The sequence below is a fragment of the Linepithema humile genome, chromosome 3 (genome assembly GCF_040581485.1).
Source record: "Linepithema humile isolate Giens D197 chromosome 3, Lhum_UNIL_v1.0, whole genome shotgun sequence".
In the NCBI taxonomy this organism is placed as follows: domain Eukaryota; kingdom Metazoa; phylum Arthropoda; class Insecta; order Hymenoptera; family Formicidae; genus Linepithema; species Linepithema humile.
In genome coordinates this window covers 3,638,410-3,660,269 of record NC_090130.1, presented here as the reverse complement: position 1 = coordinate 3,660,269, position 21,860 = coordinate 3,638,410, and the positions used below count along the sequence as shown (strand labels likewise).

Here is a 21,860-nt window from a genome sequence, read left to right as displayed (position 1 = left end):
CCCTCGTCAATCAAATTAGAAAAAGTAGAAGAATAAAGTCTAATAATACTATATTGAAAAAAAAATGATTTTGCACGATTGCAAATTATTTTGCACGTTGACTTTAAAATGCTATTTTGCAAAATAACGACACGAAATACGATATACACTGTGTTCTCCAGCTAGACAGAAATCTAAAATTAGGAGAGAGTAATAATATAATTTTAACGTTGTCGCTTGTTACTTGCACATTTCGACGGTATTGAACGTAATAATTATTTAGTTGTCCCGTCGCACATTAATAGCATCTTTATCGTCGCACACACACACACAATTATTTTTCCTTCTGATTAAAGATAAAACATAACATCATGAAATTTATTCATCGCCAAAGCCAATAATCGACGTTAATTATTATTCTTAAAAATATTTCTGTTACATTCGCAAACAAATGGTAATTCGACTTGCAATTTACAACTAGCTTTCGTAAGCTGCATCCCAGTGAATAAAAAAGTTGCATCTCCGAGTCCCGATAGACAATACTAATTCCACGAATAACACTCGTACCCCGTAAAGAGGAATCTGAGTGTCGAAGAGATAACTCGGAATTCCTGAATACATATTGAACTTGATCCCATCCTTACGGAGCGCAGAAAGATAGGTACGGGGAGGTAGGAGATGGAGGAGAGGTGAAACGTGTGCGACCGATCGGTGGGGTGACGGGGGGAGAGAGAGAAAGAGAAAAAAAGGAGGGATGGGAGCCTCCGCTGGCCGAACGATTTGCCGCGGTCGCGACGCGCCCGGGCATGCAACCTTGAGCGCGGCTACCTTTCGAGAGCGCGCGCGGACGGGAAAAAGTTCGCGCACGCCTTTGCGCAAAAATTAATGAGAATGATTCAACATGGCAGCCTTGCCCGCCGTAAATGTGTATCTCCTCCCTTTCGACCCCTCCTACGCGCGGTCTCACAATTTCGCCGGGTGTCGTTCCCGCGCGTCAGCAATGTTGCAGCGCGGTGAGCGCCGGAGGGATGGGAAAGCGGAGGGAGAGAGAACGAGAGGGAAGAAAAAAAAACAGAGAGAGAGACGGCGCCTCTCATCCCTTGAAATTCTACCAGCTCCCCGTTAGCTGCATTCAGGACAGTTGAAAAATGTCGGCCAGTTTACAGGAAACACCCTAGGGAGCTCGTAAATGAAACCTTTACTTGTGAGAATAGGCTCTGTGATAGGCTAGACAAACCCACCTGTTCCAGAAGTCTTCCCTGTTCCGTCTTCTGAATGGACATCAGGCCGGTGTGAATAGAAGACGAAATAAGATAGGCATTTCAAAACGGAGCGATCGGCAAAACGATACAATAGACAAGCGCACGATTTATTTCTATAACGCTTTGAAAAAGTGTAAAAAATGTGTGCTTTTAGATAATTTTAATATATTTGATTGTCATTGGAATTAATTTATCTGTAATAAAATTTTTCTTTCAGAAATGGATGCTTAAAAGAATTAAAAATAGAAAGTGGAACAATGTGATCGGTGATGAATATTTGATTTCTCTTGGAACATGATAAATGATGATAAGGATAACTGCATATTTATATAAAATTATCTATATAGGATAATTATACTATCAAATAGAAATGGGTTACTTTATGCCATGTATTATTTATTTATCGATTCATACATTTTTAAAAATTGATTCACATTTTCAAAAAACATTTGATTTCTATTAGTACAGGAGTGACGTAAAAACAATAGATCGGTACACAATTCTACGGGACTTTGAAATTGAAAGAATACTGATTACGTGACAGTTTGAACGGTTCCGGCATGTAAAGATGCTCGTCCAGGACTACACATCCACGGAAAACGGTGGATCATTGTAATATTAGAGTTATACAATAACAGACTTTCTACGATGCGTAACACAAGTTGTAATGACAGCCTCGGCTCTGCGCGCAGGCTCTTGCGACGCGAATTTCATTCCCGAGAAAACATATATTACACGAACAAGAAATATCCTTCGTAATATGTTTAGATTAACTTTACCAAGTTTTCGCACCTCGCGCGACACGTCGCGCGTTTTCAGTCGGGAGGTGAAATTCGCGCCGGAACACAAAAATCCGTGTTACGATGTCAAGAGTATGCCGAAATATACGAATGTAGAATACGAGAAATTTATAAATACACCGGGCTGCGAGAGAAACGCGTTCCCAAGCAGTTCGAAAAGTATTTTATAAAAAAATATATCGTGTCAACTGTCAACTGTCCCGCGTAATCTAGGAACGAGCACGTAAGATTGATTGAATCGAGCAAAAATTGGAGAGCTACTCTTTCCCGTCCTACAACTATGTACTCCTGTATTCATACGATGACTTAACACACTGACAACTATTATTCTACGAGTATTAGTTTGATGAAAAAGATCAGCTTTTTTTATTTTGCAAGAGCCACGTATGAAAAAAAAAATGGGACAATTGTTTTATTCAGCATTTTGACATTCTAAATCCACCTTCCAAAATTTATTTGACAAATAAATAAATAATCGTAAAAAATAGTAAAAAATCTCGGATAAAATTTCACTTGCGAGATTGAAAATATGTTGTCTCGAGCGAGCAATTAAATCGATTCAGATCATGCGTATTTAAGGAAAGGTTTTTTTTTTGTGCGAATTTTAGTGTACGTCGTCAAAGCGTTAAGTCGAATTCTATCCGAAGGAATAGATGAAGTACGTTCTCTACTGTTAATTTTATAATGTATAACGGCACATAAAAAATTAAAACGCATATCCACGACGACCGTCTCGACGATCAATAATGATTGTACTCTGCTCAAGAAGTATTAAGAGATCGCTGCTTCGACTAATTTTCGTACGTTAAACTCTAACGATTAAAGGAGCTGCTAAAATACTATACACAAATGTATTTCCTACTGGCGATTGAACTCAATTAGCGATTTAAAGCCTTCTGTTGAATATAATCATCTGAAAGTAACAGCAACATAAAACTCTATTAAATTTTCAATCGTGTATCAGTGACAAATCTACATTCTCGGAGGAGTAACACTTCTATAGAACTCTTTTCGAAAAAGAGTTTTTACAAATATATAACGAGTTTATATACTTTTTACTTATTATTAACAGCGTTAACAAATTCAAAAACCATGTGTTTCAAAAAATAAATATCTCTACGTAAAAAAATACAATCATTATAAATTTTCTTTCAATCAATATAATTATATATTAATTAATAGAATAATTGACTAGATTTGAAAAGTGGGAGAAAGAAACTCACAGTTGAAGGATATATATTGTTCCGCGGCTGCGGAACTTAAACTTTTTCAGAGTTTCAATGAGTCCACCTAGGTTTTCAAAATATCGTACATCTTTAGAGACGTTTGTAGGCCTTTGAGGAAGCGATCTCTTAATTATTTTGAGCAGTGCACCAATTTCCTTACTTGGCTACGAGTGTGCGACTCGGCACGCGTCGAGGGTGTCGGGAAGCGGCTCTACCTAACACCGATAGTGCTTAGAAAATAATATGCACAATTACAACGAGCTTCATGTTCGATGACCGGCGCGCCGCTGTTCGCGGCCGGTCGGTTCGAAAAAAACAGATACAACAACGAGCACAAGGGATCGTGAAAAATCGATCGATCTCCCGCGATCTATCATCGAATAAAGCCGCGCGACAATCAATTTACGATCGCGAAGCCTCTCTCGTCGGCGCGCTCATGCACACAGTAAATACGCATAGACGAACACGCAACGTACATACATATACATCTTACAATTCTCTTAATCTCGACATCGCTAAAGTGTGACAATTATTCGGTAGTTTAGGTGACGCGATATTACATTGGCGGAGAAAAATATATATATATATATAGCGCGTTTGGTTCATGTTCGGATGATGGTCCAACGGTCACAAGCAACAACGAGTGAGACTTCAAAATGCTACTTCGATGCCATTTCGTCGATCTCGCGTCGACGCGGAAAAAGGAAAACGGGTAGGTGTGTGTACATGCGCGCTCTTAACGCGCCGTAGGTCCGTTTCCCTTTATATACAACGGAACTACGCCTCAACGAGATTTCGTCCTCGAAGTAATAAGAACGACACGTTCTTGAGATTTCGCTTTTCTGCAGGCTGTCCGAGGAAAAGAGGTGTGTGTGTGTGTATCGCGGTTAAGGCGATTATCCCGTTCGCGAAGGAATTTGGAAAACGACTTCCCTTTAGCGACGACTCGACAACTTGATTCGCGAGCGAACGTTCTTGAAACTTCAGGATGTGCGGAGAATCTATGTCTGATTGATTTCATTTTCTTTTTTTTGTTCTCCTCGATTGAACGTTAAATTAGATTCGACATCGCTAAGGAGAGATCGAATTGCAGAACGCTCCAGGACTCGCGAAGCCCTTTAAATCGTAATTATTTCCTTTTCTCGACATCCCGTATTATATCTGCAGCCGCGCGACGCGTATTACATTATACGAGAACGTGCGACGTGTTACAGCGCGCGAGTTAATTAGCGCCGATCGCGATTATTACGGCGTTGAGTTGCGTTGGGGGATTCATCATCTGCGCCGAATGCAATAAATTACACGCGTCGAAACGCATCGATGGAGCTTCTGCAGAATGGGAAAATGTGAAAGCGACGCTAAATCGCGGCGAGTAATGGCGTCACCGTCACGGAGAGCGCGTGACTTTCGCGCGATTCTTCGTTACAAGTGCAATCGGCGCATCAGCTGCCGGCGATGCTAATACTTAATGAAAACTAAATGCTACGGAATCGACGAGAAGTGATTACAGGTAATCTTGGTCCGCTTGGTCGCGTCGCCATGATTTCGCGTCGTTTCAACCCTCTGTTCCGTTCGAAGGGGACAACATTTCGCGAACGATTTACTCCTCTTCACGCCTCTCGCCAACGCTCAACGGAGTTCCGTTCCTGTTCAACCGCATTGTTTCAGTATCGTCAGTGTCATTTTTCTTTTTCTTTTTAGATATTGAGTCTCGTCTAATATAATTAATTTGCGTGAAAAATTCCAAAATTGGCATTTTCGCCTTCGATACGTGCAAACCGGGCTTGCATTGTGACAGTACGGGTGGCTTCGCACGCAACATTTTCTCCCTTTTTCGTTTCTGAAACTTTTCAAAATTGTCAGTTTTGCACGATTGAGAGAGAAAATCTCAACCTCCGCCGTCACAAGGTAACTCCAGTTTGCAATTTGTACCTTGTTAGACAAATAAGGCGCACATTGAGGGCGAAGTAACAGCGATGAAATAAGCGTGATTATTCATCGGTTGAACTTGGCGAGAGTCTGTGGCAGCTTCACCTGGGTATCAAATGGTTTTTATCCTTTGGATAGATTGTGCGCCGCCTGCGCTGAGAAGCTAGAACTAACATTCCTATGCCAGTGGAATTTTTATTAAACAGCGATAAATTCAATTTTATTAGCTGTATCATAACGCTGATATGGCGCTCGAATTCTTTTATTTGAAATCTAAAATAGATTAAAAACGTTAGCATATTGAAAAGCACATGAAAAATTGATTTAATACGCTGTTTAATCAGTTCATGCCGCAGGCGAGTGTTGAAGAAGCCACTTTGATGACGGCGCATCCAACACAGATTGTCGTCGTACAAATTCTTTCGCATCGCTTCTGCTGGCTTAACACCCTTTCAGACAAATGACACATGAAACTATCTTCTCTTTCTCTCTCTCTCTCTCTCACACACATCGCGCATATTATCTCACGAATACAAATCGCTGTGTCGACCGTGGTACAGTTCTTCGATATTCTAAATCTTTCACTATCATACGCTGCACTTCCGTGTGATTTAACTCTCTATCGCTCTGCATCGAGTCGCATGCATTATTTTATTATTCTCTCGTTCCGTTCGTCCTTCTTGGTTTCGGAATACAGAAGCTTCTTCTTAAGCTCGCGTCTTAAGAAACACAAGTTTATTATAGATATCTTTTTAAATCTGTGAAAAAATAACTCGAGCAACAGAGAGTTAAAAATCCCGCGCACGCTTGCTGCATTTGAGACGGATGTGCATTTGAATAATCATGCAGACATGCTCAATTAGATCGCAGATACAGTGCGAACGGATCCGAGATAATATCCCCGGTACACGTCAAAGAAAGTTCTGCGCCGGTGCGTGCCTTTCGTTTAATCAGCACTACGCATCGCTCCGAACAATATATGCTATAATATAGATCACTGTGGTTTCGCAGCGCCCGAAATTCTTATGAAATCTCGATCTTTTCGATGCTAGGATCTCTGAACTCCGTGGATTAAATGTCCAACTCGTAGAATCTCGAAGAAGATTGCGTGCGATCTGTCGAACGTATGAATACTTTATTCCTTGAATATGTAAACTCATTGCATCGTGAAGTTCCAAAATCGTTGGACCACTTGTGTCCTAAAAATAATTCTAGACACAAACTATTCATTATATAATCTTGCATTCCTGATATCTCTGTTTGCTTTAATCCCAGATTCTAGAATCTTAGTTTCGAATCTTAATCCTTAAGATCTTCAGGGCTTCCGCTTTTCGCGGTACCATCGTGATATAAAGGGACACAACTTTTCTTGACGTATAACAATTACATCGTGCACTCGAGTGCAACTAGAAGTAGGGCATCGCAAGTTCCGCTCGGAACTAAGAACAAACATAGATATACGTACTCGGGCTCGCGTACGCACGCGAAGCCACCAGTGAAAGATTCAGATTCAACCTCTCAGCTTGGTTGCACGAACTGTACAAACTTCCGTTCTCGCTATATGGCTCGTTGCTTACATCTAACGCTGTTTGTTTACCGTTACGTGTGATATCGATAGAGGAATGCGCGTGTCTGGCAATATCATTCTCGTCCGTGCATCTCGACGGGCAAAAATTCATTGTGAACGAACGAAACGCGATGGTCGCCAATGTCGCGACGACAATCATTATCAATCGGGAGCGGTGCGCGTCTCGAAAATTATGCAAATCAAGTTTTTTTTTTTTTCTTTCAATTCGAGCAAGATCGATCGATATCGGAGATTTGCGTGCCGGAAACTCACAAGCGTTATTATTACAATAGAAATCTGTTTTTTTGAAGTAGATAAAATATCCAAGTCCCTCGACTCGGGAGAGACTCGGCTCTAAATAAAAACTTAAACTCTAAGTTAGCAATCCATCGAAAATTTCATTCGCAATCATTGAAACAGAGTATAAAAATTATGGAAATAACTTTGTCTCCGATCAATACTACGCGATATCTTTTTCCATCGCGTTGGCTCGCTCGGCGTATTGTGCTCCCTGGCCGATCTGCCTCGCGACGCTACGCTCATTCCCGTCGACTGGAATGGATTATATATACTCGTATTTCGTTAAATTATGACGACGTTACCCGTGCCACGTCCGAAAGTATTGGAAAGTGCCGTAAACAAACGAATCAACCGACAAACGAACGAACGAGCGGACAAAAACTACGTCGCACCGAGTGCTGCTCCTCTCCTTCTCCGTTCGTGCGCGGGTGTGTGTTATTCGTATGCCGGCCTCTCTTCGTTCTATTCCCCTTAAATCGTGTAAAGTATTTTCATTTTAGGAACTTATAATACTACTCGTGGCCGCCGACTGACCCGACGGCGATTGTATTGTTCGTGCGGGTTCGACGTAAAAGGAAAAAAAAAAAAACAAAAAAATGCGTCTCCGTGTCGCGTCCGTGTCAAAATCAAAACTATATATAATATATATACACACACAATATACATACTCCGGCTGGTACTCCGATAGGGTTTCTTGTGCGATCTTGGTTTCAGTCGACGATAACTTATAACGCTCCCCTCTTTTCGCCCCCCTCTCTCTCTCTCTCTAATATAATATTTATCTAAATGCGCGCGCGCTTTGCCGTGAGCGGCGGATTTCAACCGGAGGAGGAACGCGAATACCGCTGCCGCGGCGTGAAGATTCTCTACCCGGAGGGGTGAGCCGAGAGGACCAACTTTGTCTACAGGAAGTCGGCGAAGCGTAAGCGTTTTTTTTTTCTTTTTCGGCGCGTTTTCCGGCGCGATCGCACGCGATCTCTCCCAGTCCTCGCTTCTCACCATGGAATGTTGCAGACAGAGCGGTTTTCACATGAAAGAAAAACTTTTTCCGCGCTGGCCGCACATGGTTCCGCTTTTAGAGCCGCGGCTTCTACCGGATGGCGCGAAATCAAACGGAAAATGGAGCTACTTTAACGGAGCTAGGCTCGCGCGCCCAGCTTTTCCACGAGTCGCTTGTTGCGCCACGGCTCTCGCGGGACGCGCGCGTTTCGATTGCTCCAGCTGGCCGAGAAGAGAAGAGGGAAAAAAAAAAAAAAAAAAAGTAAAAAGAAAATTAAACGTGCGTCGCAAACCCACGTGGAGCGCGCGATCGAGGCGAGCTGGTCGGGTCGTCGTCTGCTAGTTAGACCGGGCTATCTTGTCGCAGGACAGTCTCTCATTCTCTCTCTCTCGCTCTCTTGTCGCCGGTCGATCGTACGCGCGACGAACTCTTCCTCGGAGCGTTCGAGTCACTCTGTCTTCTTAAGTCTCGAAGGAATCGCTGATCTTGCGCGCTCAAGTTTCGTTGACGCGCGCGCGCGCGCGCGTGGATTTTCCGGTCCTCCTCAGCTATCTCTCTTTCGATTTTATCCCTATTCTCTCTCTCTCTCTCTCTTTCTTTATCGACATTCGTCGATCTTCATCCACCCGCATACGCTTGTAAGATTTTCTACTTTATCACAGATGTTTTATTCTCGATTTTATAACGCCCTGTCTATGCCTACAGCTCACTCGGTCACAATCGATCAGGGATTCTCGTCTAGCGTTCCCTGTGTTGTTCGCATACTATGCGCGATTAAAGCGTTTTTGACATACATTTCCCGTGTTGATCTCTCTCTCTCTTTCTCTCTCTCTCTCTCTCTCTCTCTCTCTCTTTCTCACCTTGTATCGCCAACACGTGTTTTAATCACAGCTTTCGTCTCGCCATCACGCGCAAGAAGACACGATCACACGCTAAGGCCTGCCTTAGTACAAAAATATACATTCGCTTCTTAAAAAATAGATCTTAGCATTCTGTACTGGCTAGCGTTCGTTTGATATTTTACAGTATTTTGATTCTTGGCAGGCTGCTTTTAAGGGTTTAGTTTATAATAATCGGCTACGAGAACCGCCGTCGAGTGAGCTCTCTCAGGGCTTACTTCCGATCTAAACGCTAGCTGGTGCACCATCCCTTTTGTTATATTTTACTTTTTTTTATTTTTATTTTCGCGACACGCATATTCATAAACGTCCGCGTTCGCACGGTCGCAACGGCGAAGCGACGAGGCTGAGACGGAAAGCAGCGTGGAAAGGAAAGTCCGTTTGAAGCGCGAGCGGCGGAAAATACCGTGAAATCGAAGAAGGATGAGATTGCATATCGTGTTCAATCTGGAACACCTCGGACCATTCTTCTTTCTTTTTTTTTTTGCGAGAAAAATGTGCTTTCCATTCCGCCTCGTATGTCCTACTCTTTTATGAACATGGTGTCGGCAAATGTGTGCGCGGCAACGTGCAGCCCGCCCGGCTTGTTGTATACACCTCTTACGGCAGGTTCAGTCTTATGCTTGTGGTTTTTTTTTTTTTTTTTGTCGTTATCACGTTGTCGACAACGTGGTGATTTAGTTGCGTTGTGCCCGCGTCAAGCGGCTGCACGACTGCCTTCTACGATATTATTACAGAGGACTTCGCAGAGATGGTACTATCATATCACTTGATTTGTTTCTACGTTTCGCGGATATTCCATTATACATTCGAACGCGTATCATCTCGCTTCGCGCTCTCGATTAAATTTTTTTTTTTTCTCTTAGTTCTTTCTCTCTTTGCACGCTAACTCGCTCTCTCGCGCAATTGTCGCAAAATGATTTTCTTTCGCATTTACTCTCGCTTTCGCTGTTTCTCGCTCTCTCTCTCTCGCTCTCTTTCATCCTTTCTCTCGCTCGCTTATGGTCGCTTATCACACTCATACACTGGGCACCGTGTCCCCGAATATAGTTTTTCTTTTTCTCCCTCTTCGTCGTTACGCGGAATTTCCGTTCGTTGGAAAGAAAAAAATGAGAAGAAACGCAAAGTTGTCTCGCAAAATTCTTAATTCCGTCCGGCAGTATCGACGGTCAGCGGACTAAATAGCTAGCCGATCCGCGTTTGTACGGTATTAGTTTACGGCTCTTAGGAAACCGCCCCCCCTCCCCCCCTCGGTTCCCGAACGTTTAGACTTTTCCTCTCCTTTTTTCCTCTGACATAAAAATATACACGCGCGGAATACGAAATGAAAGGGCACTTGCACGAGCGTAATATACCTTAAGTTTGTGGCCGCTGTCCCGGCGAGCGTGCGTGTCCCCGCGCGTTCGCGAGGACGCGGCCGTGTTATAAGGTGGTTTTATCTCTCTAGGGTGGATGTCGCGTGACAGATTTTCTCGATGAATTTACCCTTACCGCGACTCAGGTACGTATTAAGGCCCGTTCATCTTGTATAACAGCTAGTCGTTCGTCGAAAAGAAACTTTCTTCCGCTCGCATTTCCCTCGCTCTTCATCCTCTGTACATCCGCTTTTTATCACTTTCTATTCCACATCTTCTCGCTCTCTTCTAATTATTATTATTATTCTTCTTTTTTTTTTTATTTTTATTTCTTCGTGTATCTCTCCGTACGCGATTCCGCGTTGTTCGCGCGTGTATTCCGGTATCTCAAACGCATGAGATGTATATACAGAAAGCACATATAAAAAAACAATATTATACGTGACTACGAGTTACACGACAATGTAATATAATTATACAAGGACTCGAAAAAAGTAAATAACCTCTCGGAATAGTAAACTGTATGGATATACGGCATATACGGCTGCATTTTGGTATTTCATCTTTGTTACGGATCACTCTTTCTCATTCTCTCTCTTTCTCTCTTTGTAAACACGCTCGCAAAATCGTCACAGTTAATCGCACGACAGAAATAGATGCGCGCTGCGTCCGGATGTTGACGTGTTTAAAGTTTCGACAGATAATACAGTTATACATACATATACATACATATACGATTATAGCGGCTAATAAATCCCGATTTTACAGATACACCTATATTCGTGTGTTCGTCATCAGCGGTCGCTAAGAGCACGGTGAGTAAAGACAATAATACACTTTGCGTTACTCCCTGTTCGATTTACTACTTGTTATCACCCACCGAAAAGCTATGTACGGGCGGGCGGTATTGCGAACGTTTTTTTCTTTTTTTTTATCTTCTCTTTCCGCTCGCGGTTCACGTACTCTCGCCGAGCCGACCGTGCTCTTTTCGGTACGTTAACATTTGTACAAAAGCGTCCGATTGGTCTTGGTATTAAAAATAACCTCGGATCGCTATATCGACTTCGTGCTCTTCTCCTTTCTTCTTTCGTTTTTTTTTTTTATTTCTTCTTTTAGCACGACAACTCTTTATACTCACTCGCACCGCTCGTTCAACGAACTCTTCGCGAAATCTTATTAGATAGTTACTTTCGCACGTCATGCTCTTGGCGCTCGCTATCATCTAACTTCCCAGAGAATTGGAAAAATATGTTGTTAAACGCGTTTCTACTTACATATGTTTGGAATTTTGTTATTCTTTCCAGTGGAAGATCACGAGATCCAAACTTCTTTCTCTCTCCTATGTGTTGCAAAACTCTTTCTCTTTCTACTGAACAAGTTGTTCCTATCCTTCTGCTAGGCTTCACATCGCAGCTGCCTTCAAAGATTTACGACGCAAGCTTCTTATGTGTTTGCGATCTTGAACTCGGCCACGTCGTTTTAATGCGCCGCTTTCTCTCCCTCTCTTTCTTTCTCTCTCTTGACCAGAATAGTAGTTATATAAAATGTACTCTGGTCTCTTCTTCTGGCGATATTGATTTTATATAGGCGATAATTTGTATCGCTCTTAATATATATTCGCATGATCATTCCTAACCCGTCACTTTGGCAACACCAAAGTGCGATTCATAGTTTTTTATAAGAAGAAAAAATTATAACGCGTATAAATCACTGAAGAGAATCATCTCTTAATCAAAGAGATTACCTCATTGGTTGCAAATGTGTCGTAATTTGCATCGGATTAGCAAGTCGAAATAGATCTAGTTGACTATAGTTTATCACATTCATATACGAACCGACAGAAATATCGTAAACGAAGGGAAGGTTGTGTGTGCGTTTATCCCTTTGTATATCTAACACATTGCACCCTAGACAATTCTCCATTCTTGGCAAAACAATAACGCTCTTACGAGATTTCAAACTTAACTAGTACATATTCGCTGTTCGATATTTCATCCGCAACCTCTCGTTAAAAAAAATCTTATATAGAAGAATAAAGGATATAATTTGATAACGTTACTTCTGAGAATGCTGGTGGCCCGGAAGTTGCTGAATAATCACACTGGATAGAGATTTTTCTTGGCATCTGTCGCGAATTACTTCTGATCACAGAGTACCAGCGACATGATCACTTCTCTGCTGTGGCCTTTCGTCGGATCCAATATCACCGTTGGTAGTTGCGTGTCACTTAATGGCGTCCAATGTAGACCCATTATGTCTCGAATTTCCTAAATATTTGATATTTTAAGTATCTATCGGTTTCGCAGATCGACATTCCCTTAATTATCAAAACGTGATCAATTGATTTTTATTTAAATATCATCTTCACGGATACAAAAAATATTTATCAGCCGTCAAAACGCCTTATACTCACATGTATGATATTGGCCGTGATTACGGGATTGTTCCACGATGCGTATTCAGAACTGATATTACTTTTTGCAAATACCAGCAATTTAAGAGTGCTGCCTCGGAGACGCGCGATGGCCAGAAGATTCTCTTGATAATATTTGTGGCCCAGGAATACCATACTCGTAAGTTTAGTACACTTCCACGCCACGAGCACTAAAGGATCTGGACTGTAATGAGAAATCGTGCATAGATTATACTCTCGCCGGAAAAGACGCACAGACCTTTTTCTTACCTATTTGGTTCGTTTGGATCAAAAGTAGACGGCATGTATTGTTTGCGATTTATCGAGTCCACCCATGTCACCGATCGGAGAGTATCCGAATACCACTCTGACAATCGTAACAGCGCTCTGATATTCACATTTTCGCAAAACAGAACTTTCAAGTCCGTCAACGGCATGGCAGGGCAAAATATATCGGTGTCCAAAACCTTCACGCCGACGTAAGAATGTATGAGATTGAGCCTTAATTCACATTGCGGGCTGCAAATAAAGAAATATTTATCCATGTTTTTCTGACGCCACTTTTCTTATGACTGGAATAATAACCCCCAAGCGTGATCATCGTTTTAACTCACTTCTTTTGAACAAACAACTGCCAAGCTCTATTTGTCGCTCCTGGATAGCTCTCTTTCCAACTGTGTACATGAATCACTAATCTCTGCATGCATCCGTTATCTAGTGCTTTCAACAAAGTATCACTGACGAACTCGTAATCCAGGGTCAAGACGGATAATCTGACGAATGAATTGAAAAAGGAGGTATCGATCTTCAAATCATTGTATTCAAGGGTGTCCTTGACAGACGCCAGACTGAGGTGTGTCAAGTGTTTGGCGTGATGAAGACGGAGAGGTTCCAGAAATATAAACTGATTTTCTATCAGCTCTACCATACATCCCAGACTTAGGGCCTCCAGGCAATTGGAAGTCTCGATAATGTTCACCAAAGATCTTATCATCGATGTGTAGCGATAGTAGTTGCTAAAAAGAAAAGAATAAACCATACAACTTTATTATGGGTACAATGCGATAAGCTGATTCACGTGCATTGTAGAAAATCATTGAATTCATCAGTACCAGCGTTTAGGGGAATAAGCACTACCGTAGAATTCCAAGAATAATTTTTTCAGTTGCTTATTGGGGCTTAATTTTTTCAAGATTCTGTACGTTTCGTTCATGCAATCAATATATTTGGGTGTATCCCAACGAATAGTAGCTTCCTGCACGCTCAGAGCGAAACGGTCTGTCAAAAATCTATAACAAACGTATCATGTACTGTGCGGCTTTTAACAAATCTGTAAACAGAAAATATTTTGGCTCTACAAACCGGGCCCACAGAGTGCTGTCCTTGTCTTTGAACACGAAAACGATTTTCTTCCAGAAGCTCGGATGGAATAAAGTGTCCCTCCAATTTCTGCATACCTGAAATGAAATAACCAACCAATGAACAAATCTTACACAATTAAATATAAATGTTAATGTTAATGACTCAATATGTAACATCAATACAAATTCATATAATTAAAAACCCAATTTTTTGTACATTAACGTAATAACAAACTTCGCTGTCGTTATCATCACGAAATAATTATTGACATTCCAACCCAGATGCATCTATTGTTTTGTTGCTCAATAATAATGTAGAAAAAAAAAAACATGAAATGTGAAAACACAAGGTAACGTCTGCAAATCAGACTTTTACCTATGACGCAAATAACGGTTGAGCGAGTGAAACGGGGAGTGAATTTTCTCCTACATTAATATACATTCCCACAATCGTATAAGAAAAGGTCTCGCGATTAACGCGACGGGCTTTATCGGGCCACACAATGTCAGGTCAGTTTACAGCGCCAACGATCACGACACTGTTGGAACGAGGAAAAAGAAAACAGGAGACGAGACACGCTCTTTTCTCTCGCTCACTCTCGCTCGCTTTCTACTTTACCTGGGAGGCTCTTATTCTGGTGTCGTGCGACAAGTACGAGAATATCTCCTGCAAGATAACGCTGGGCAAGTTGTCCCAGGACGGGCCTTGATCCTCTTGCGCCATTTCTGCCGTGTGACTCGCGGACTTGCAGGACGAACAGCTGTTTGCTGCGCTCAGCAAAGACAGCTGCTCCTCGCACTTTCTCGCCTCGTCCGCGTCCCCGTTCTTCACCGTCGCGGTCTCCATCGCGGTCGTGCTGCTGCTTTCAGTCGTCGTCGTCGTCGTCGTCGTCGTCGCCTCGCGGAATTTCCTCAATCGCACATCAAACGCCCCGTCACAAACGCGCATCATGTTCAACCAGCCGAGCATTGCGTCGTCGTTCGACCCGCCGTCAACCGCAGCCGCAGCCGCGCCGTCCGCAGCCGCGCCGTCCGCAGCCGAGACGGGCATAGATCGCGAGCCGACGTACGCACCGAGCTCGCGATCGCAGCTTCCACAACGCGGACCCGCACTCTCTCCCTCGCTCGCGCTCCAACTGTCGTCGTTCTGTCCTCGCGTATGCATCGTATGTGTGACACAGCAGGGTCGGCGAATCCGCGGTGTCCGTTGATCCCGCATTATTTTCGTTCAGCGAAGCAAAAGTCAAACGAGCTGCAACGCAATGACAGCTCAGGTGGCACCAACCTAAAAAAATATTTTTTTAGCACCGTCATAAGCGAACATCAGGCATCGTACAAAATTATAATGATCCTTGTGCATGGATTTAATTATTATTTTCAATCGTTAATTGATTAGTAGTAGTTTGAACGTGTCACTTACGCTTGGCAGTAAGCAGTCCGATCGTGATTTCTTTTCATTCGACGTTTTTTTTTCGTTTTGTTTATTATTTGTGCGGCGAAGACGGGAAGGCTTTCGTGTTGTGGCCCGGGGTCGCGACGAGTTTAAATCCCGCACTGCTGTATAACTGTATATGTACGTACGTACGCACGCATGCCACACGTCAAATCGCTTCCCTGGCGTTGGCTGCGCGATCCACGCATGTCAACTCGGCGATGTTGTTCAGCAAATACGAACGCACATTCTTGAAATGGAAAGCACGTTGAAATCGACGCGCGATGTTTGTTTATTAATTTCGTCTGAACGCAACTTTAATGATATACAATCAACAACAGATTTTAGGAGGAAAATCTATGGATAATTCGAATGAATAAATTGTTTCGTGCAAATTTTTCAACGCGTGTCGCCTGATGATCTGATAGTTGAATAAGTCGCAATGTCTTAAGAATTCAACACGACATAAAGATCAATATATACTCACCGTTCAAATTCCAATTTCACTCAGATTTTACTATCAATATTCAGACTTTTCACTTCTTCATAAAAATAATTATTTTATGCGTCGGAATTTTAAACAGCTGACTTGGTAATAAAATGAGATAATGTAGCGTTCGATGATAACCTCGTTATTATTTTGATATTAAGAGTCGAATCTCTTTGATAAATAATATTCGAACTTGTCGAAAGGTATGACGACTTGAAATTCTACAACAATAGAAAACCGTCGCTGTTATTATCTGGAAAGATAATAATTCATATTTGCATTTTCAAGGTTTCGTTCTCCTTCCAAATATTCCAAATACAATTCTCTTTCTTCGGAGCAGAATATTTACAAAGAGCTTGATCCCTCGATCAAGTTAATTCCACTTGGTTAATTCCACTTGACAAAACGATTGATATCTTTCGCGTCGCAAATTGATCGAGTATAAATCGATACTACATGATAACACTTTATCTAGTGTTCGCTATGCGAGGTCACGCGTGTACAATTAATCAATGCGGCTATTAATTACAGCTGACGTTTGCGCAAAAAAATAATTCAAAAAAAAAGATCTGAGGAATAATAATATAGATAAACGCGAGTGCGAGGTGCCTTTTTTCCGCGATTTATATTTATCGGCGCAGCGGTCTTTATTTAACGTAAAGACGTGTTTAAAACTTGCAACATTACCGTGTATCTCTGTAATAATGTGAACGAAAGACACGTGTAAATACGTGTAAAATGCAAGGTAAATAGCCCAGTAGCCGGATATTTCAGATATAATTTTTCCTATCAAAATAATATTTTTGATATAACGATTAATTGATAGTCAATTAAATATTTGTAAAAGTATTGAATATTTTTAGAGTTGTGTAAAATTCATTAAGAATCAATCTAAGTTGTATCGCGTAATATAACCTCATTATCTTATACGAGCTTATTACGCTATAATTAAATACTGCGAAACAATTTTTAACTCTTCTCATACAAACCTAATGTACTAAGATTCTCCTCTTATTGTTCCTGGTCTGTTCATATTTGTAAATATTAAATGATAACAGTTTTGTTAACACTTGGTCGGATATTGAGACACCTCCGGCTCCGTGCTCCGGCTTAAAACGTTTATCTTGTACAAAGTATATAGTTGTCCTATCATATCCTGTTATCATTTGCAAAATTACAGCAATATACGCGATAATGCTACAAGTCTGGCGTATTTCGTGCAAAAACATGATATGCGTACACACATACGCGCGACAATATGTGCGCGAGGAACGATACGGAACTGTCCGAAGATTGTCGTGCGAAACAGCTGGTGGATCGCGACTCGCGAGGAAGCGTGACGGGAAAGACGTTTATTAGTGCGCGCCGGGCGGCGAGCAACATGGAGAATGTCTGGAGAATGTGTTGAATGTGTCGAGCTGTCGCGTTGTGAGAAGAAGACAGAACGGTAGTGCGAGAAAAGTATCGTCGTCGTCGTCGTCGCCGTTTAAATGACACGGCACGATGACGCGGTCGAAGATCCAAAAGATGAAGTTTTTCGTGTTCCTGTTGATCTTCCTGTTGGCGCAGACGGCGGTCTGCAACGGGAGTTTCCGGGAAAAGAAAGATGCGTCTACGATTGATAAGAAGATAGTTCCTGCCGCGAATGAGAACAAGGGAACCAACGAACAGGTTGACAAACCGGGTCCAGGGCCTCCCGACGCGAAGAAACCGGCAGTTGAAAACAAGACACACGACAACCTAACCTCCTCCAAATCATCGTCGTCATCGCCGAATATTGAGAATAAAACTGTACACACCGCGGACAGCGAGGTTCGTATCTTAATACGGATGACATCGAGGTTACTACACAGTTTTGCAGGATCTTCAGACACTTTATCTCATAAATAATTCCTCTACGGTTTTGTTTTTTTAAAGGAATAACAGTAAACATTGTTATATTTAATGTCCACTTATAATTTTTAATGTCTGTAATAATGGAAAAAGTTATTTATGAATCTATATTTATATATTTTTTTTTATTAATATCATTTGCAGATAAGAATATGATGATAAATTTGAACCAATTATGGAAACATTTTGTCTATGTGAATTTAAAGAGAGTCTTGTACACACTGCATATATTTCAACTGAGTTAACATGTTAATTCACCTTTGTATTGTAACAAATTATTGTCACTGATTAATTTTGTTGCAGCAACCCAGTGATGGACATGCAACGTTTAATACTGGCGCTCTCGTACGTGGATTCTTGGTCTTTGTAGGACTGAGCATCCTTGTCATGGCCTACATCGTGTTCCGTAGCTTTAGGTGAATTTAAATAATTTGAATATGCAAGAGTGATGTGCGAATTTCAAATTTGAAGGCTTAACGATCTTTGTGTTATTTTTATTTGCAGGTTAAGTAAAACACGCGCTCAGTTAGTTCGAAAGTACGGTGTCCTCACGCACAGGCAGGATGTCGAAATGCGACCGCTGCCATTGGAGGAGGAAGATGATGAAGACACAACTGTTTTCGACGCGAGTAACGTCGTGACAAGCAATGTTCAACATCAGAACGCATAAAAGTATCCCATAGGGAAATACACCATTGTGCTATTATATCTATCATTCGTATAATGTTGCTCTTGACATTATGTGACTTTTGACATTCAACTATCACAGTCTCTTGAGGTAGGCACACATGAAGACTTATCGATACGAGACAGATTTCAAGCATTTTTCAACGTCTACTTGAATAATGTTATTTGCTTTGAGCAGCAAGATTATTAACATCAAATACGCATCTGTGATGCATTTATCACTAACATATTGTGCTTGTCAGCAATAGATGTACTTTTCCTAAAAAGAAAGAAAAGAAAAAAAATACAAGATATTTCTACTAATATTCTCCACCCTATCAATATTACTATGTGATAACGGAAAATTTTAGATATATATCGTCTGCGAGCTAATGAAAAGTTAATGGGTGGCTTATATCTCTACTCTTATACAGATTATATTTTAATTACTCTACGTTGTTATAATTAAAATTATACAAATACAGATTGTCTCTATTTTATTTAACGCTACATGTTTAATAAAATTGTGTATAAAACTTTATTCCAAATACGTGTAAATATTTTGTGACACTCTGTTTTGTTTCTGAAATCTATTGGAGGAAGATAAATGAGATTAGGCTTCATGAAAGTTGATTAAATACGTTGCTAATAAAGATATATTTTGGATAAATTATTACCGTACAAGCTACAATGCAATAATACTTTTCCAATAATATTATTTCCCTAAACTAATGCATTCGTGCTGTTTATAATTATCTTTAGGAATTTCTTAAAATTTGTGATATATGAATAGATATATAATTCTGTAATATATAACTTTGCATCATAAATATCCATTCTCGACAGCATGAACTATTACATCCGCTAATCTTCGTCTTCCACTTGATGTCGTAATGTTGGACAATGTCCACACATCAGCAATATTTACTGCCTCGTCGCCTTTGACAATGGCATCTAAATCGAACGATTGAGATGGATCCAATAAGCAAAACGGGACAGCTTCGAATGCGAATGCTAAACCAAAAATGAAATAGTCCTTCACCTGCAATTGATATCAATTGTAGTGGTTCTTTTTTTGTTAAAAATTTTCAATCCAAAATGGTATTTTTTACCTCCTTCAAAAATAAATCCCATGGATAAATCTTTTCTGGATCAGATCCAAGAGCTTTAATAGCACTGCTTAATTCAGAATGATAAACTTTCAATGCGTCATCATAATACTGATCTCGAAATGGTTTCTGGGTGCAGGAATAAATTAAGAATGATAGGTCGCAGATAGGGCTAACGCAACGTGCGAGCTGAAAGTCAAGCATTAATGCTTCCTTCTGATTTTGCCCAATGTCTCGGACCAAGAAGTTTGGAGCCCAACAATCACCCGCAGTTATAACAGACGTGGGAGCGTCTGGTTTTTCACAGAATTCTGAACATTTGTCGTAGATTGCGCGAAATTCGTAAGACCTCAATCGCTTGTCAGCCTCACTATTCGGATATTCGGTGGTTAAGGCATGTTGAGCTATATCTAGCAGCTTTCTCTATAAAGAAAAATGCTTCGTTAATAATTAAATTATAATTAAAAATGATAATACAATGCAATGCTACTTACATGGAATCTCTCGTACCATTTCCAGTTATGAGCACCAAAGTAAGTTTCTGTTAAATAACTTGCAAGTTTTGCAAACTCTTCTTTCTTCTGATCTTTGTATGCAAACGAGATTGCATGAAATTTCGCTAACGTTTTTAAGATCACAGTACATTCGGTCCAGTCGATACAACTTTGCCTGGATGCAGGTCCAAATCCTAGGGGGGAGACATCCTTCATGACTATAAAATCATTTACACCATCCATGTGAGAAACAATATGTTGTGGTATACACAGTAGATTACTTTGCTCTTTGCTAGCTAAGAATTCTTCAAACTTGGGGACAATCTGTAAAAGAAATGTGTTTAATTATATTAAAATTCCTAACAATTTTTTTCAGACACACAGTTAATATATGCATTTGTATAAAAAGTTATATAAGTTATATAAAAAGCAAATGAATGATATGCTTGCCTGAGTATAAAACATAATTTCATTACGGAAAAAATCTGAGCTTCTGAAAGTCTTGCGTCTGCCAACATTCTTTGGAATCGACTTTACAACAAAATTAACTTGCACATGCTGCTTTGAATCGTCATCTGTAATACCATACACTACGCCTTTAGTGACAGTTGACAAGTAACTATCGCCTTTGGCAAATCCTTCGCCAAAATCCCAATCTACAAGTTGCACTTTTTTCCCATGGGCTTTACAGAGGACATCTGTCAGTACCTCTTTCGTAAACTTATCACTCACTTCACTCAAATCAACACAATTTTTACTTTGACTCATAATTTCTTCTTTAGATCTTAATCTTTATTTGACAAAATTTAATAATATATTCTCAATATTGATATTTTATTATTTAACGCAAAATTTTTAACACAAAAAATTCCAACAACCGTTATATTTATAACTTATGATTCTCAGATTCTTAGAATGGACATAATAACTGTGAGCCACACTGAACATTGGTATGGCAAGGAAGGTTTTACAGCAATTTATACACCTGTTATCTAACGTGGCTTATCACAAGGATATTTTCTTGCGATAAAAATCATCTATAATTTATGATATTTTATCGTTGTATTGCGTTGTATCTTTTACTTGATAGCAATACATGCAAAATATTCACACCACATACAAGTCTACAAGTAATCACTGCAGTAAGTCACTTACAATTGAGTATATTATCATTATAAAAATACATATCTGATTGGAAAAAAGGCCACGTAATTGCGATTGAATAATCCTTACGCGAGGATGTGCCACATAAGACTGTAGATAGTTGGATGGGTTTTTTCCGTTACGAACTAGGATGAATTTAATTAAAGCTATCAATCATGTTTGTGTGAAGAGGGGATATAAATTGGCACAAGTGAACCAAAGCCACGGGAACGTGTTGATGTCATCTTCCCCCAGGAATGTCATCAGCATGGTGGATTGCGCGCGCAAACGAAACGTCACATTCATATCCGTAAGCTGAAAACATAACCTATTTGTAAAAAAAAAATAAAGACTTTTTTATATAAAATTAAATGTTTCGATTTTTTGAATTTTTCTTCATGACAAAAAACATTTAACTCTTTTTCTGCATTAACAGTCATTTAAGAGTCATTTACAGTCATTTAAGTAAAATCAATATTTACATACCAATCTGTTCTGTTTTATTGACCTTTCTCCTATCGAGATTTAACGCATGATCTTCA

At 40.5% G+C, this 21,860-nt stretch overlaps 3 protein-coding genes and 1 long non-coding RNA gene across 6 annotated transcripts; 2 read left to right on the top strand and 2 right to left on the bottom strand.

Annotated features, from left to right (window-relative positions):
- The first annotated feature begins 649 nt into the window (after nt 1–649).
- On the top strand, nt 650–2,383 carry LOC136998559 (uncharacterized). Its single transcript, XR_010889139.1, has 2 exons — nt 650–1,383; nt 1,459–2,383. It is a non-coding gene; the product is annotated as an uncharacterized lncRNA (long non-coding RNA).
- On the bottom strand, nt 1,617–17,157 carry LOC105676384 (F-box only protein 33). Of its 3 annotated transcripts, XM_012374205.2 has the most exons (10): nt 17,003–17,157; nt 16,011–16,234; nt 15,512–15,773; nt 14,711–15,376; nt 14,093–14,187; nt 13,843–14,019; nt 13,345–13,746; nt 13,001–13,249; nt 12,731–12,935; nt 1,617–12,584 (listed from the first exon to the last, which is right to left on the bottom strand). In XM_012374205.2, exons 4-10 carry the CDS (start codon nt 15,308–15,310, stop codon nt 12,453–12,455), a joined length of 1,860 nt encoding a protein of 619 aa, XP_012229628.1. In that variant the 5' UTR covers nt 15,311–15,376; nt 15,512–15,773; nt 16,011–16,234; nt 17,003–17,157; the 3' UTR covers nt 1,617–12,452. The 3 variants fall into 3 exon arrangements, with proteins under 3 accessions (XP_012229628.1, XP_067207459.1, XP_067207460.1); XM_067351358.1 differs by lacking the exon at nt 17,003–17,157 and having other exon boundaries at nt 16,011–16,738; XM_067351359.1 differs by lacking the exons at nt 15,512–15,773; nt 16,011–16,234; nt 17,003–17,157 and having other exon boundaries at nt 14,711–15,292.
- A 170-nt stretch (nt 17,158–17,327) lies between these two features.
- Nucleotides 17,328–19,056, top strand: LOC105676386 (membrane protein FAM174B). Its single transcript, XM_012374207.2, has 3 exons — nt 17,328–17,825; nt 18,210–18,322; nt 18,411–19,056. Exons 1-3 carry the CDS (start codon nt 17,517–17,519, stop codon nt 18,574–18,576), a joined length of 588 nt encoding a protein of 195 aa, XP_012229630.1. The 5' UTR covers nt 17,328–17,516; the 3' UTR covers nt 18,577–19,056.
- Nucleotides 19,057–19,210: 154 nt separating this feature from the next.
- On the bottom strand, nt 19,211–21,633 carry LOC105676385 (uncharacterized). Its single transcript, XM_012374206.2, has 4 exons — nt 20,626–21,633; nt 20,176–20,499; nt 19,685–20,104; nt 19,211–19,614 (listed from the first exon to the last, which is right to left on the bottom strand). The coding sequence occupies exons 1-4, from the start codon at nt 20,941–20,943 to the stop codon at nt 19,396–19,398; spliced, it is 1,281 nt and encodes a 426-aa protein (XP_012229629.1). The 5' UTR covers nt 20,944–21,633; the 3' UTR covers nt 19,211–19,395.
- Between the last annotated feature and the right edge of the window lie 227 nt (nt 21,634–21,860).